A 12,479-nucleotide genomic window follows, 5' to 3' on the forward strand; every position below is an offset into this window, starting at 1 on the left:
GTGTGGTTTTAGCTAATAGCAGTCTTAAGCCCTCATATATGGTCCGACACTAACAAACAAGGCACAGCCACTTACAAGACATGGCTGTAAGTTTTTTTTTTTTTTTTGAAAAATGAAGGAACTGCAGAAAAAGAAAAAAGAAGGCACAAAGGAGCTAGAGCTTTCATCCGAAAAGTTGCACCATCTGTTTCCTGGGTACACTGCAGCATCCACCAAGAAGATCTAACAATGAAAAACATGCCAGATGATTTTTTTTTCTGTACTTAATGACGCTGGGAAAGTAGTCAACTTCATAAAAGCTTGCTTATTAAATTTACACATTTTATCATTTTTATATTAATCACGTTTACAGAAAATATGTGTATTTAGTTATTGTAGTTAAAAATGTGGAGTTTAATCGAAGAAAGGGTTGCTTGACAGGCGTCAAATATTAGAAAGTGGTAAACACAGCAAAAAGTTTGGGAACCACTGTTTTAAGCTAATTGGAAAGGTTCACTTAAACTCTGTGGACCCGGTACCATCGATCATCGGTTTTCACTTTAAGATTTAAAAGGCTAGCATTGCACTAGACCCCCGTAAGTGGTTTCGTTTGAAAGTGTAGAATCGATATTTTATGCACATATGCATCACTTTGGTTTTATTTTACTGTACAAAAGTTATTTACACTTAAATGCATTATTTTGGATACCCAAGCTAGGTATTTTACATTGGTTCATTTTCATATTTTTCATATGACACATGTACAAGTTTTAGCTCAAATGAAAGCTCTTGCCAGTGCTTATATGGTTCTAGTATTCTTTTACTGAGCTATATTCACATACCAAACAGTTGCCGAATGAATTGCGGTGTTTCCATGGCGCAGAAATGAAAACAATATATTTATGATCACTAAGCAACCCCAGATAGCACAGACAGCTGTCATGTATTACCTTATGCTGTGTGCTTCAGGGCCATTCTCCTCTGTTTTTGAGGTGACGTGCATAAGTAATCCTTTTATATGTCTGATGTGGTCCAAACATAGTGAATTATGTTTGATCAAATAAAAGAATAGTGAAATATTTAAACAATGATCGATCCCTGAGGCTTGTATAGCACCTCTCATCAGTTGGAATACAATAACTTTTGCCTAGATTATGGTAGAGACATTTTTCTTTTTTCTTATGATTACAGACATGTGCAGGAACGACCAAAATTTATTTCAGCACGCTAGACAACACAGTACCTAAAAGGTACACTTTCAAATTTGAGTTTAAAAAAAATACAAAAAGGTGTAGGTGTTTATTATAACACAGACAACATATACAGTTATTTTAAACTAATTCAATAGTGTTTTATGAAACTTCAAAGGGTTTTCTTTAAAATGGTACCAAATTTTTACATTTACACCTCTGCATGTGGATTTGGGAAGCTTTTAAATTTGAGTAGGCAAAATCCAGGCGGAAATCCCAAAATAGCAGCAGAGTTTAACTGGTTAAGTCCCTTGATTTAAATAATGCAATTCAATATAACCTTCAGTGCAGCTTTGTTTTGGGTTTTAGCACAAAGTCCTAAACAGATACGATGTGAAAACTTCTCTTCTGTCTGCTCAGTGCTCAATATTGGTCATGAAAAATCAAACTAAAAATGTCAATGAAAATCAAGGAAAAGTCACGAAATTTGGCTTAAAAAGGGAACTCTGACAACATCTTTTCTCCTCTTCACTGAAGGACATATCCAGCCATGGAGACCCTCATTGAGCCTCATCAGCTGACTGCCACTTTAAGTTGTATGATCGGTGTGGCACGAAGCCTGGTGGCTGGGGGCCAGAGGTTTCCGGAGGGCCCCAAACACATGCTGCCTCTTCTCATGAGGGCTCTGCCTGGAGTCGACCCCAATGACTTCAGCAAGTGCATGGTGAGAGTCTCCTCAAGTGTTTTCTCTCCATTTTTTGTTGTTTAGGCATTGGTGTGGGATTCATATAACTCAATATCATGATCAATATAAAGTGTTGTAGGGATATGTCAAATAAAATATATAGCAAGCATGTGATCAGTGTTCTTTGTTTATGTCTATTCAGATGACAAAGTTAGTTAGTTTTGTCAGCAGTACTCTTTCAGTTTTTAAAGACATACCTAAGTCAAAATGATTTAGTTATTAAGTTTACAGTACGTTAATAGCACTACAATATTATGAACTGAAAGATCTGCTGTAAATGCTGCTCTTCAAATGTAAACACCTTAATCAAAGTATTACCGTCGTGTAGGATTTTCGCCACGTATGATATTTGCCGGGTTTTGTGATAGGATATGTCTGTCTGTCTGACTGTCTGCATCTACCATGAAATGCAGAGGGTTGTTTTTCTCACATGTGGTCTGCGGTATCAAAAATTCCATTAAAACTAAACCCTTCCAGCAGTTCATACTTTTTTTCGAAGTAGAAGTGTGATAACACCCTGCTGAGACAGGGCGGGTTTCATGACCCTTTAAAATTTAGTAGAATTTGTGTGTGTGTTTGGGTAAGTAATATATATTTATTATATTATATTACATTATGTAAATAGTGCTGTCAAATGATTTGTTGCGTTTTAATTGCATCCAAAATAAGAGTTCATATTTACAAAAATATATTTGTGCTTTATAGTTTTGTGTATTTAAATATATGCATGACTATTCTGTATAACAAAATATTTGTTTATATTTAGATATAAACTTATTTATATCTAAATTTATATCTATATTTAAAAAAAATATATATATATATAATACAAATCAATATAAATGTATATGCGTATATGTATTTCTTTTGTATATGTTTGTATTTTATGCACAGTATGTGTGTGTATTTATACATAAATATACACAGTTAATCGTTTGGGAGCACTAATTATAAATAATATTAAAATAACACTGATGTCGGCTCCAATAGCCTAGTGGTTAAGTGTGCTAACATATAGCACCACGGCAACCCGAGTTCGATTCCCTGCTCGGTGTCCTATGCCGATCCTTCCCCTCTCACTGCTTCCAATGCTTTCCTGTCTGTCCTTCACTGACCTATCACATTAAAGATGAAAAACCTCTAAAAAAATTATTATAAAAAATAAATAAAATATTACTGGTGAAAGATTGTGGATTATAGTTGGAATATATTATTCCATGTCTTAAAGGTGCAGTAAGTAATCTTCCACTATGCTAACAGCTTAGCATAAATCTCTGAATCACAGTCCGTCCCCTGCTGTCTAGAGCCACGCCTCCTGAAACACGAGCACAGAAAAAGAACCCTCTCTCGTGTTAAAAGCAACTAGTGCTTGTCCGGCGGCGTGCAAGCCAAACTGACATGTGATTTCAGAGTAATAATTAGAGTTGCATGGTAAACAACAAAGGGAGACTAGGCGGAATAGCAGTATTTACTTGTGTTTTGTTGTTAAACTATTAAAATCTACATTATCGATGCTGTAAAAGGTCCTTTATGAAACTGAAAATAGTCTTATCAATCTTTCATCGGAAGATTTTAGTGGCTGAACAACACTTCTGTGAAGATATAACCCATTTGTAACAACAACATCTAACAAACATCTGTTTTAAAACAGAACATTACCTGTCTAACAGAAATCCTTCAGACTTTGTGTCATCCTTTCTCCAGCATGCAAAGGTAACTCCAATATTGATTCAGGTTTTTAAAAAGTTTTGATTCAGCAGATTTTTACAGATCGTGCCGCGCATACTCTCTCTCCCTCTCTCGTAAACGCGCGGTGGTCGGCGGAGCTGCGTACAAAAGGCTGCGCAGTTGTTCAAATCTGCATTTGCTGACAGACAGTTTAGCCTACTTATCGGAATTATGAGAGATGTCGGCCCGACTCTACTTAATTAAATGAACATTTTTTTTGTTTTATGCCTTTCCCAAAATATGAAAATACTTATAAATACATTTGGATCATTACTATTAGACTGTGAAGAGACTTTCAACCAGCACAACAAAAAATGCTTCTGAAGACAATCACTTACTACACCTTTAACTAAGAAATTGATATATTTTCATTTATTTATGTGCTTTATTTTCTAACATAATAAAATAAATAATATTACGTTTGTTTTCCAGATAACATTCCAGTTTTTAGCAACTTTTGTTACTCTTGTGCCATTGGTCGACTGTTCATCTGCTATTCATTCAAGAAATGGTCTCACCCAGGTCAGACGTCCTCTCCTCTCCTTTACATCTCATAATATATTAAAGCGAATCAGTTATTTAGATGATTTTCTTTGCGCAGGTGGAAAAGGAGTTGTGTTCAGCCTCGGCAGAGTTTGAGCATTTTGTTCTTCAGTTTGTTGATAGGTACAGTATACTCAGAAGCTTCATCATTACTGTAGTCTCAGTGTACATGTGCATTTCTTTTTGCACCCTCATTCTCTTTCTCTCATGTTTAGGTGTTTTGCCCTGATTGACACTAGTACACTGGAACAGACCCGGGAGGAGATGGAGATGGAGAAAATGACTCATCTGGAGAGTCTGGTAGAGCTTGGACTGTCCTCCACATTCAGCACTATCCTCACACAGTGCTCTATGGAAATATTCCAGGTCATTATAAGCACACAGTTAAAACCAATAACACACTACCATTCAGAAGTTAAAGGGTCGGTACAAATACATTTAAATTCGTTTTTCTGAATAGTATTGATGCTCCGATCAGGATTTTTGCAGCCAATACCAAGTACCGATTCTGATTATTCAAGCTTTTTAATGCATGAAGCACATTTTTCATCTAAGTATGCCACTGAACTGGAGATCCCTCCTTACCCAAGAAAATAAATGAAGAATGTTGCGTATAGTCCCTTTATTATGTCTCTTATAATCATGTAGTATGGACATGAAGCAGTTTTACAGAAGATAATACATAAGATAGTCAAAAGCACAGAACGTTCAGTTTTTATATATGTAAAAAGGCCTAAATACAAGGCCGTTCTGATATTTTGCTTTCCAACTAGCACATCTGTGTATGCAGCTCTTTTGCTCCGGACAGCCTCACAGCAGCTTGATCGCTCAATGAGAGAGGCAGGGATGTGTGCTCGGGATATGTTTACTGTGCTATTCATCTAAGCTAACAAATGTAAAGCTTAGAACATTCCCGTGCCTCTCTCAATCTGTTCTACATGATTTCCAGGGTATTTTATCTGATTTAAAACACCTGCGATCGGTTCATGAAATCGGTCAGATTGGTGAGTACTGACTGAGTCGTAAAATGTGATTATTGGCCGATACTGATCTCCAGATCTCCCTAATTAGTTAAAAAGTGTTCAAAAGGGCAGAATTTGTATTTAAAAAGTAATATTATAACAGCATGGATGCATTTTAATCTATTTTATGTCCTTTCTAATTGAAACAATACATTTTAAAAAGCTAGTTCACCCAAAAATGATATTTCAGTTATGTTTGTTCACCCTTATTTCAAGCCTTTCTTCTGTTAAGCTCAAAAGTAGATGTTTTGAAGAATGTTGAAAACCTGTAACCATTGACTTTCATAGTATGTGTTTTTCCTATTATGGAAGTCAGCGGTTACTGGTTTTTTAACTTTCTTCCTTATAATGTCTTTTGTGTTCATTAACTCATAAAGGTTTGGATCCACTTAAGGGTGAGGAAATAGTGGGTAAATGTCATTTTTTGGGTAAACTATCACTTTAAAAATCCCTAAACTTTAAATGTGCTGTAAGTATGTGGTGATACCTGAACACATTTCTTTCGTTCTCACAGGTGGCTCTGGATAAAGTCTTTAACTTCGCCACTACAAGCATTTTTGAGACTCATGTGGCTGGACGGATGGTTGCAGACATGTGCAGAGCTACAACCAAAGTCAGTATCCTAAACTTTATTTGCCAGAGATGACAGTGCTACTCAAAACATTTCATAATTGGCTGATAATTTCACATATTTCTTTTCCTTTCAGTGTCACCCAGCAGAAGCTCTGAAGCTGTTTTTGCCTCACTGCTGTAGTGCCATATTACAAATTGCAGCCAGTGAGTTCTACAGTATCTCCTTGTAAAGTGTTAATGCCAGTATATGGACTCATGCTTTTATGTTAGCATAACCTTTTTTCTTTTGAATATTTCTTTAGATGAAGAGGTATTAAACGAAGAAGAGCTGGATAAAGAACTGATGTGGAACCTTCAGCTGTTATCTGAAGTCAGTCACTGAGTTAATCAACTTGTATAAATCTACCATTAGAAATGTTCAATTTAATTGTACTCTCTAAAAATATCTCTCTTAAAGTAACGAGATTTAAGTCTTATTATATATAGAAATTAATATCTCTAAAAAAATAAAATCTAATTGTCAAATATCCAAATGTACAATAGGGGTGGGACAAAAAATTAATATGACAGTATATCGTGATATTTCCAGCTGCGATACATTATCGATACTCTAACAATACATCAGACACTCACTGGCGTCAAAAACACTGACAGATGAGCCATTGCAATAGTGAAAATCTTATAAGAACACTTACTTCTGTCCAAACTGGACTAAAGGTATTTGTGGGTTTTAGACATCCCGCCTCTCCAGAATCTTCCGCTAGTTTCTCCCTCACAGACCCACTTTCAGTTTGCAATAATGATATATATGGCAGTATCGCTAAAATCGTGACATATCAATATCGGAAACAAAATATGGAATTGTGAGTATTGTGGTACTGTGATTTCCACCCCAAATGTACAATATGAACCAATCTACACAACATTCAAAACTTTGTTGTCTGTAATATTATTTTAATTATCATTTAATTCTATGCTTGCCAAGCTTATATTTATCACATAAAAATGCAGTAAAACAATGAACTACTATTACAATTTAAATTCTAATATACATTTTATTTTGTACAATTATATACATTTTACAAAGAGACATTTATTCAAGATTTTTTGAGGAATAGTTCAAAAGAAGGGAGATTTTAATGTTATTTTTTTAATTTTGAATATATTGAAAGTCACTTTTGATTAATTATTCATTCATTTTCCTTCAGCTTAGTCACTGATTTATCAGGGGTTGCCACAGCAGAAAGAACCGCCAACTATTCCTGCATATGGTTTAAGCAGCGGATGTCCCTTTGAAACCCCTATGCACACTCTCATTCTTACACACACACACACACACACACACATACACTACGGCCAATTTAGTTTATCCAATTTACCTATCCCACATGTGTTTGGACTGTGGGGGAAACGGGAGCACCCGGAGGAAACCCATGCCAACACGGGGAAAACATACAAACTCCACACTGAAATGCCAACTGGCCCAGCTGGGACAGCGACTTACTTGCTTTCTTTAGTCTGACAGAGCAAACCGTGCCACGATAGTTTAATTAATCATTCATTTATTTTCTTTTCGGCTTATCCAGCACATGTTTTACATGTAACACTCCAGAAATGCCAACTGACCCAGCCGAGGCTCGAACCACCGACCTTCTTGCTGTGAGGCCACAGCACTACCTACTGTGCCACCACGTTGCCTAGTTAAATTATATATAAGAAAATTTAAAAAGGTACAAAATAACGCAAACATTTGAATGGTAGTGTATATTTATTGAAGAAATAAACATCAGTCTAAATCTTAAATTTTAAAACTTTTATCTGAAAACCTGAAACTTAAAACTTCCTCTACCTTTAAATATAGATCTCTACCTTTTATTTATATATATCTGTTATGCCATTGACATGTATCTGATATGCTTCAATGTTTATGATCGAGTCTTTGTGTCTGTGTGTAGGTGGTTCGTGTGGATGGTGATCAGCTGTTACTCTACAGGTCTCAGCTGGTGCAGATTCTTCAGCTGACGCTCCACTTGAAATGTAAGCAGGGCTACAGTCTGGCCTGTAAGCTGCTCTATCACATCCTGCGCTCCATGTCTCTCATCTACCCCAGAGAGTATTGCAGCATCCCCGGCGGCATCCAGCAACACACAGACACATACCTACCAATCCAGGTCAGCCGCCCGCCAGTGCAAAACCAGATTTAGCCACTAACCATCTCGTAGCGACTCAAACCAGGTCTTCTCAAAGTTACATCTGAAATATGATGCTTTAATCCATACTGATGCATCTATATACCAGGTGTAAACGGGGCCCAAGAGTCCATTTAAAAACAGTTGCTGACATACAGTAGGAGTATAGAGTTGATTTATGTGGAAAATATTACTTTTTTTTTTTTGGAGTGTGTGTCCGCTGACTTTGGGTTCTTGGTAAATTTAAAGTCGATAAGTTTAATGTATCTTATGAAACAGTATTGTAAAGTTGAGCGAATATTCTTATTTAAAATAAGTGATATCTAGGAGTATCTAGTGATATCTATAAACCGTTGAGATAAACACTATTTTATTAATGTAGGTTCACAATAATCTATTTTTCAAGTGCCTAATTTACAGCTATAGAAATCAAAATGAGACTATTTGAAAAGAAATTGTTTCTTTTGATTTGCTGGTTTTAATTTGTGTGAGTTTGAGTAAAATGTAACTTTATAAAAGTATAGAATAAAAATAGTATTTAATAAATTTAAATTATTAAATTGTATTCAAAATTAAGAACTTTGATTAAAATTATTATTATTCAAATACTTTTTTTATTGCAGAAATGACCAAATACTGATTTCTTAAAAAAACATTTAACTTTATTAAAAATTAAAAATTATAAAAATATTATAATTAATAATTATAATAAGTATTATTATTATTATTATTATTATTATTATTATTATTATTTGTGCAAAAATGTTTTAAAAAAGTATCATATTAAATTTGGATTAAATATTTTTAGTAGTTTACTGAAAAAGATAAATTGTGCATAACTTCAGAGAGCGTTTTTCATAGCTGTGTCACACATTTACTATTAATTTTGGTAAGCAATAGTGTTTTATAAAATACTATAATGCTGTTGAATACAGTATTAATAATAATTATAGCATATGAAGGGGCTAGATGTTCTCTGATACATCATATTAAACAAAGAATTTCAAAGTGTTAAATACAGTACCATTAGCAGCAGTGGAGTCTCCTCTTGGGTGTTTCCATGTTTGCTCCTGTTTCCAGGCTTTACTTTTATCCTATCAAACGTCTCTGAAGGGGAAGAGATGAGGTGATTCAGCGAATGACTGGATTAGTGGAGCTCCATCATCTTTTATTCTTATGCACCTTTTCTTAGACAGGCAGACGTCACTCTTTCTCAGAGTCTGAAGTATGATTACAGGGTTCATTTGAACTCGACTTTACTCTCTCAGAAAATCAGAAATACTTTTACTCCCCTTGTTTTCTCCATTGGTAGAAGGGAAACTAAAATTTCTACTTACTTTAGTTTACTTGAAATCAAATATTTCATATTAGAGATTAATGTAGTGTTTATTATTAATTATGTGCACATCTATTTGGGATTATTTAAATGCCTTTGTAATTTTCTTTTTAAATAACTTAAAATCCCTGGTCTCTCAATCTTCCTACAACATAACATGGAAAATGTTGAAGATCAAAAGGCTTAAAAAGAAACTTGATTATTGCAAAATGCACAAAAGTCAATGGAATAGCCATATTTGATCTTATTTGCATTTGTTTTGTTGGGATGAATAGATACATAAATCAGACACCATGTTAATGTGTGAAGGATATCATAATAGTAGCAAACAGAAGCAAATATATTGCATTTTATAAAATTGTCTGTTCAACTGACACCTTAAAGGGATAGTTCACCCAAAAATGAAAATTCAGACATCATTTACTTACTTAACTTGTTTCACACAACTTTGATTTTTTTTTTCTGTTGAACGCATATAAAGATATTTTGAAGAATGTTAAAAACTGTCATTGACTTCCATAATATTATTGGGGGGGTATGGGGGGGTGGTAGCGCGGGGGCACTTCAGATCATTTTGGAAGGGCACTTTCTATCTAAGATTAAAATGGACATGTGCACTGCACAGGTTGAGCCTATGTGTGCACGTGCCTGCCTACTATGGATGTCAATGATTACCGGTTTCCAACATTCTCTGAAATATCTTCTTTTATGATGACAAACTTTCATTTTTTGATGAACTATCCCTTTAGCGACAAACTGTGTTTTCGTTTCAGGACTGGGGTCGACCCGGAGAGCTGTGGAATCTGGAGATACAATGGCACGTTCCCAGCACAGAAGAGACAGAGTTTGTTTTCTACCTTCTGGATCTGCTGTTAAAGCCTGAGCTCCAGCGTCTGCAGAAACACACAGAAGGACAGCAGGACATCAGCAGGTCAGCTATTGTTTTTATTTTATTTAGGTTTTAGTTTTTACACATTGAAATACAGCCTTTTACACCATACGCAGTTCTTTATGACCATAACATTGATGAATTTACTAAATATACTAATTTAAGGATATTTACAGTTGAAGAATTATTAGAATTATTCAATAATAAATTATTGAATTTTTTTTTTTTTTTTGTATTTCCAAAATTATGTTTAACAGGGCAAGGAAATTTTCACAGTATGTCCTATAATATTTTTTTTGTCTGGAGAAAGTCTGAATTGTTTTATTTCGGCTAGAATAAAAGCAGTTTTAAATTTATTTAAACACCATTTCAAGGACAAAATTATTAGCCCCTTTAAGCTATATATTTTGTTCGATAATCTACAGAACAAACCATATTTATACAATAACGTGCCTAATTACCCTAACCTGCCCAGTTAACATAATTACCCTTGTTAAGCCTTTAGATGTCACTTTAAACTGTATAGAAGTGTCTTGAAAAATATCTAGTAAAATATTATTTATTGTCATCATGGCAAAGATAAAATAAATCAGTTATTAGAGAGGAGTTAATAAAACTATTATGATTAGAACTGTGTTGAAAAAATCTTTATCTCCGTTAAAAAGAAATTGGGGAAACAAATAAACAGGGGGGGTGCTAAAAATTCTGACTTTAACTGTATATACCTTTTACCTTTGTTTGAATTCATTAAACTTAATTAGTTAAATTCTCATTCGTCAGCATTAAGAAGAAATTTGATCAGGTAATTCATATCGAATTGAATTTTGTTTTTAAAAATGTGCTCATGTGTGTACTACAAAAATCATGAAATGAATTATAAATATAGCATTTGATCTAGGAAGAGATAAAAGGCTCTTAAAAAGGCTGATGTCTGATGTGTTTTGTGTGAATGTAGGGATGATGTTCTGCAGAGTCTGTCCATTGTTCATAACTGTTTTCTGGGAGCGAGCAGCCTTCTGCCTCCACTGCATGGAGAACCAGTACCACAGCTGTAAGTGACACACACACACACACAATCAGGGCCTAGAACTCACATTTTAGCCACAACCAGCGATTTTCACTTGCAAAGAAAACAAAAACAAAAGGCAAAATAAATACTATCTTATCCAATTTTTATTGTCTTCATTATTATTATTATTATTATTATTATTGTTATTATTATTATAGTTGTTGATGTAAAATAATAATGCAATTTCATAATAATAGCAGTTGCTTTGAAATTTGCTGCAAACTGAGCTGCGCCAAGATACTGAAAAAACATTACTATGATCAATTCATGTGAAAAGATTGCGGTGTATTACGTATTTATATTGATTATATTCAAGCACTGTTGCAAATATACTGTTGAGTAGCTATTTTTCATATACACGCCAACAGTGATTTTACTGCACACCACCTGCTTCAGTTAGAAGATACAACTCTAGATAAATATTATATTTAATATGATTTAATATTTTCCCAGAGATGGGTTGCGGCTGGAAGGGCATCCGCTGCGTAAAAACTTGCTGGATAAGTCGGCGGTTCATTCCGCTGTGGCGACCATGGATTAATAAAGGAACTAAGCCGACAAGAAAATGAATGAATGGATGTATGAATGATTTAATATCATTATATATGATGTAATATTTTAACTTTGTACTGACGGCCTTTTAGGATCAATGGTATGGTCCAGCTATACGAGACAAAAGTGTATACCGGAGTGGACTATGGTAAGCAACCCTCTCCTTATTAAATTAGGCAGTTGTGATTGGGTTAATATTCTGATGATGGTTATTTCTCTTTGACAGACATGTCTAGAGAGAATTACAGAGAGGACATCTGTAAGGTGATCAGACCGCTACTAAGTAAGTTACTCCAACATAGCTTTTCTAAATACTTAAATGTATATTGAATGCACTAAAATCGAACCTTTAAAATGGGGGAAATAAAAATAGAGTTTAAAGCTAAAAGAGTTGAGGAATTTAAAAGACTGAACTGAAGGTTTATCTACACAGACCACACACTAGAGCACTCAGAAGATGACATCAAATCCCTCTTCTCTATTATTAAGGTAAACCCTTAAAACTGTCAGGTTTTCTCCAATATTTGTGTGTGCATATTGGTTATACACTGCATTTCTTTTAAATTGTTAAATCTAGACAAAAATATATATTGTCTTGTTTTTCAGAAATAATATGTCAAAAATAAGTGAGCTATTCCTTAAAACAGGCAAAATTATCTGCCAA

The 12,479-nt window shown here is 34.4% G+C and overlaps 1 protein-coding gene across 2 annotated transcripts in view; it reads left to right on the forward strand.

Moving 5' to 3' along the window:
* psme4a (proteasome activator subunit 4a) overlaps positions 1–12,479 on the forward strand; it is a 55,274-nt gene that overhangs the window by 15,499 nt on the left and 27,296 nt on the right. For both annotated transcript variants that reach the window (XM_087278578.1, NM_001423996.1), the window contains 13 exons: positions 1,707–1,893; positions 4,075–4,164; positions 4,244–4,308; positions 4,401–4,551; positions 5,722–5,820; positions 5,915–5,984; positions 6,083–6,150; positions 7,736–7,951; positions 10,079–10,236; positions 11,150–11,245; positions 11,908–11,963; positions 12,042–12,098; positions 12,249–12,304. In XM_087278578.1, the coding sequence (XP_087134704.1) occupies positions 1,707–1,893; positions 4,075–4,164; positions 4,244–4,308; positions 4,401–4,551; positions 5,722–5,820; positions 5,915–5,984; positions 6,083–6,150; positions 7,736–7,951; positions 10,079–10,236; positions 11,150–11,245; positions 11,908–11,963; positions 12,042–12,098; positions 12,249–12,304 (1,369 nt within the window). The remainder of the gene's footprint in view (positions 1–1,706; positions 1,894–4,074; positions 4,165–4,243; positions 4,309–4,400; positions 4,552–5,721; positions 5,821–5,914; positions 5,985–6,082; positions 6,151–7,735; positions 7,952–10,078; positions 10,237–11,149; positions 11,246–11,907; positions 11,964–12,041; positions 12,099–12,248; positions 12,305–12,479) is intronic.

Source organism: Danio rerio, chromosome 13, assembly GCF_052040795.2.
Source record: "Danio rerio strain M-AB ecotype USA chromosome 13, GRCz13ab, whole genome shotgun sequence".
Taxonomy (NCBI): Eukaryota; Metazoa; Chordata; class Actinopteri; order Cypriniformes; family Danionidae; genus Danio; species Danio rerio.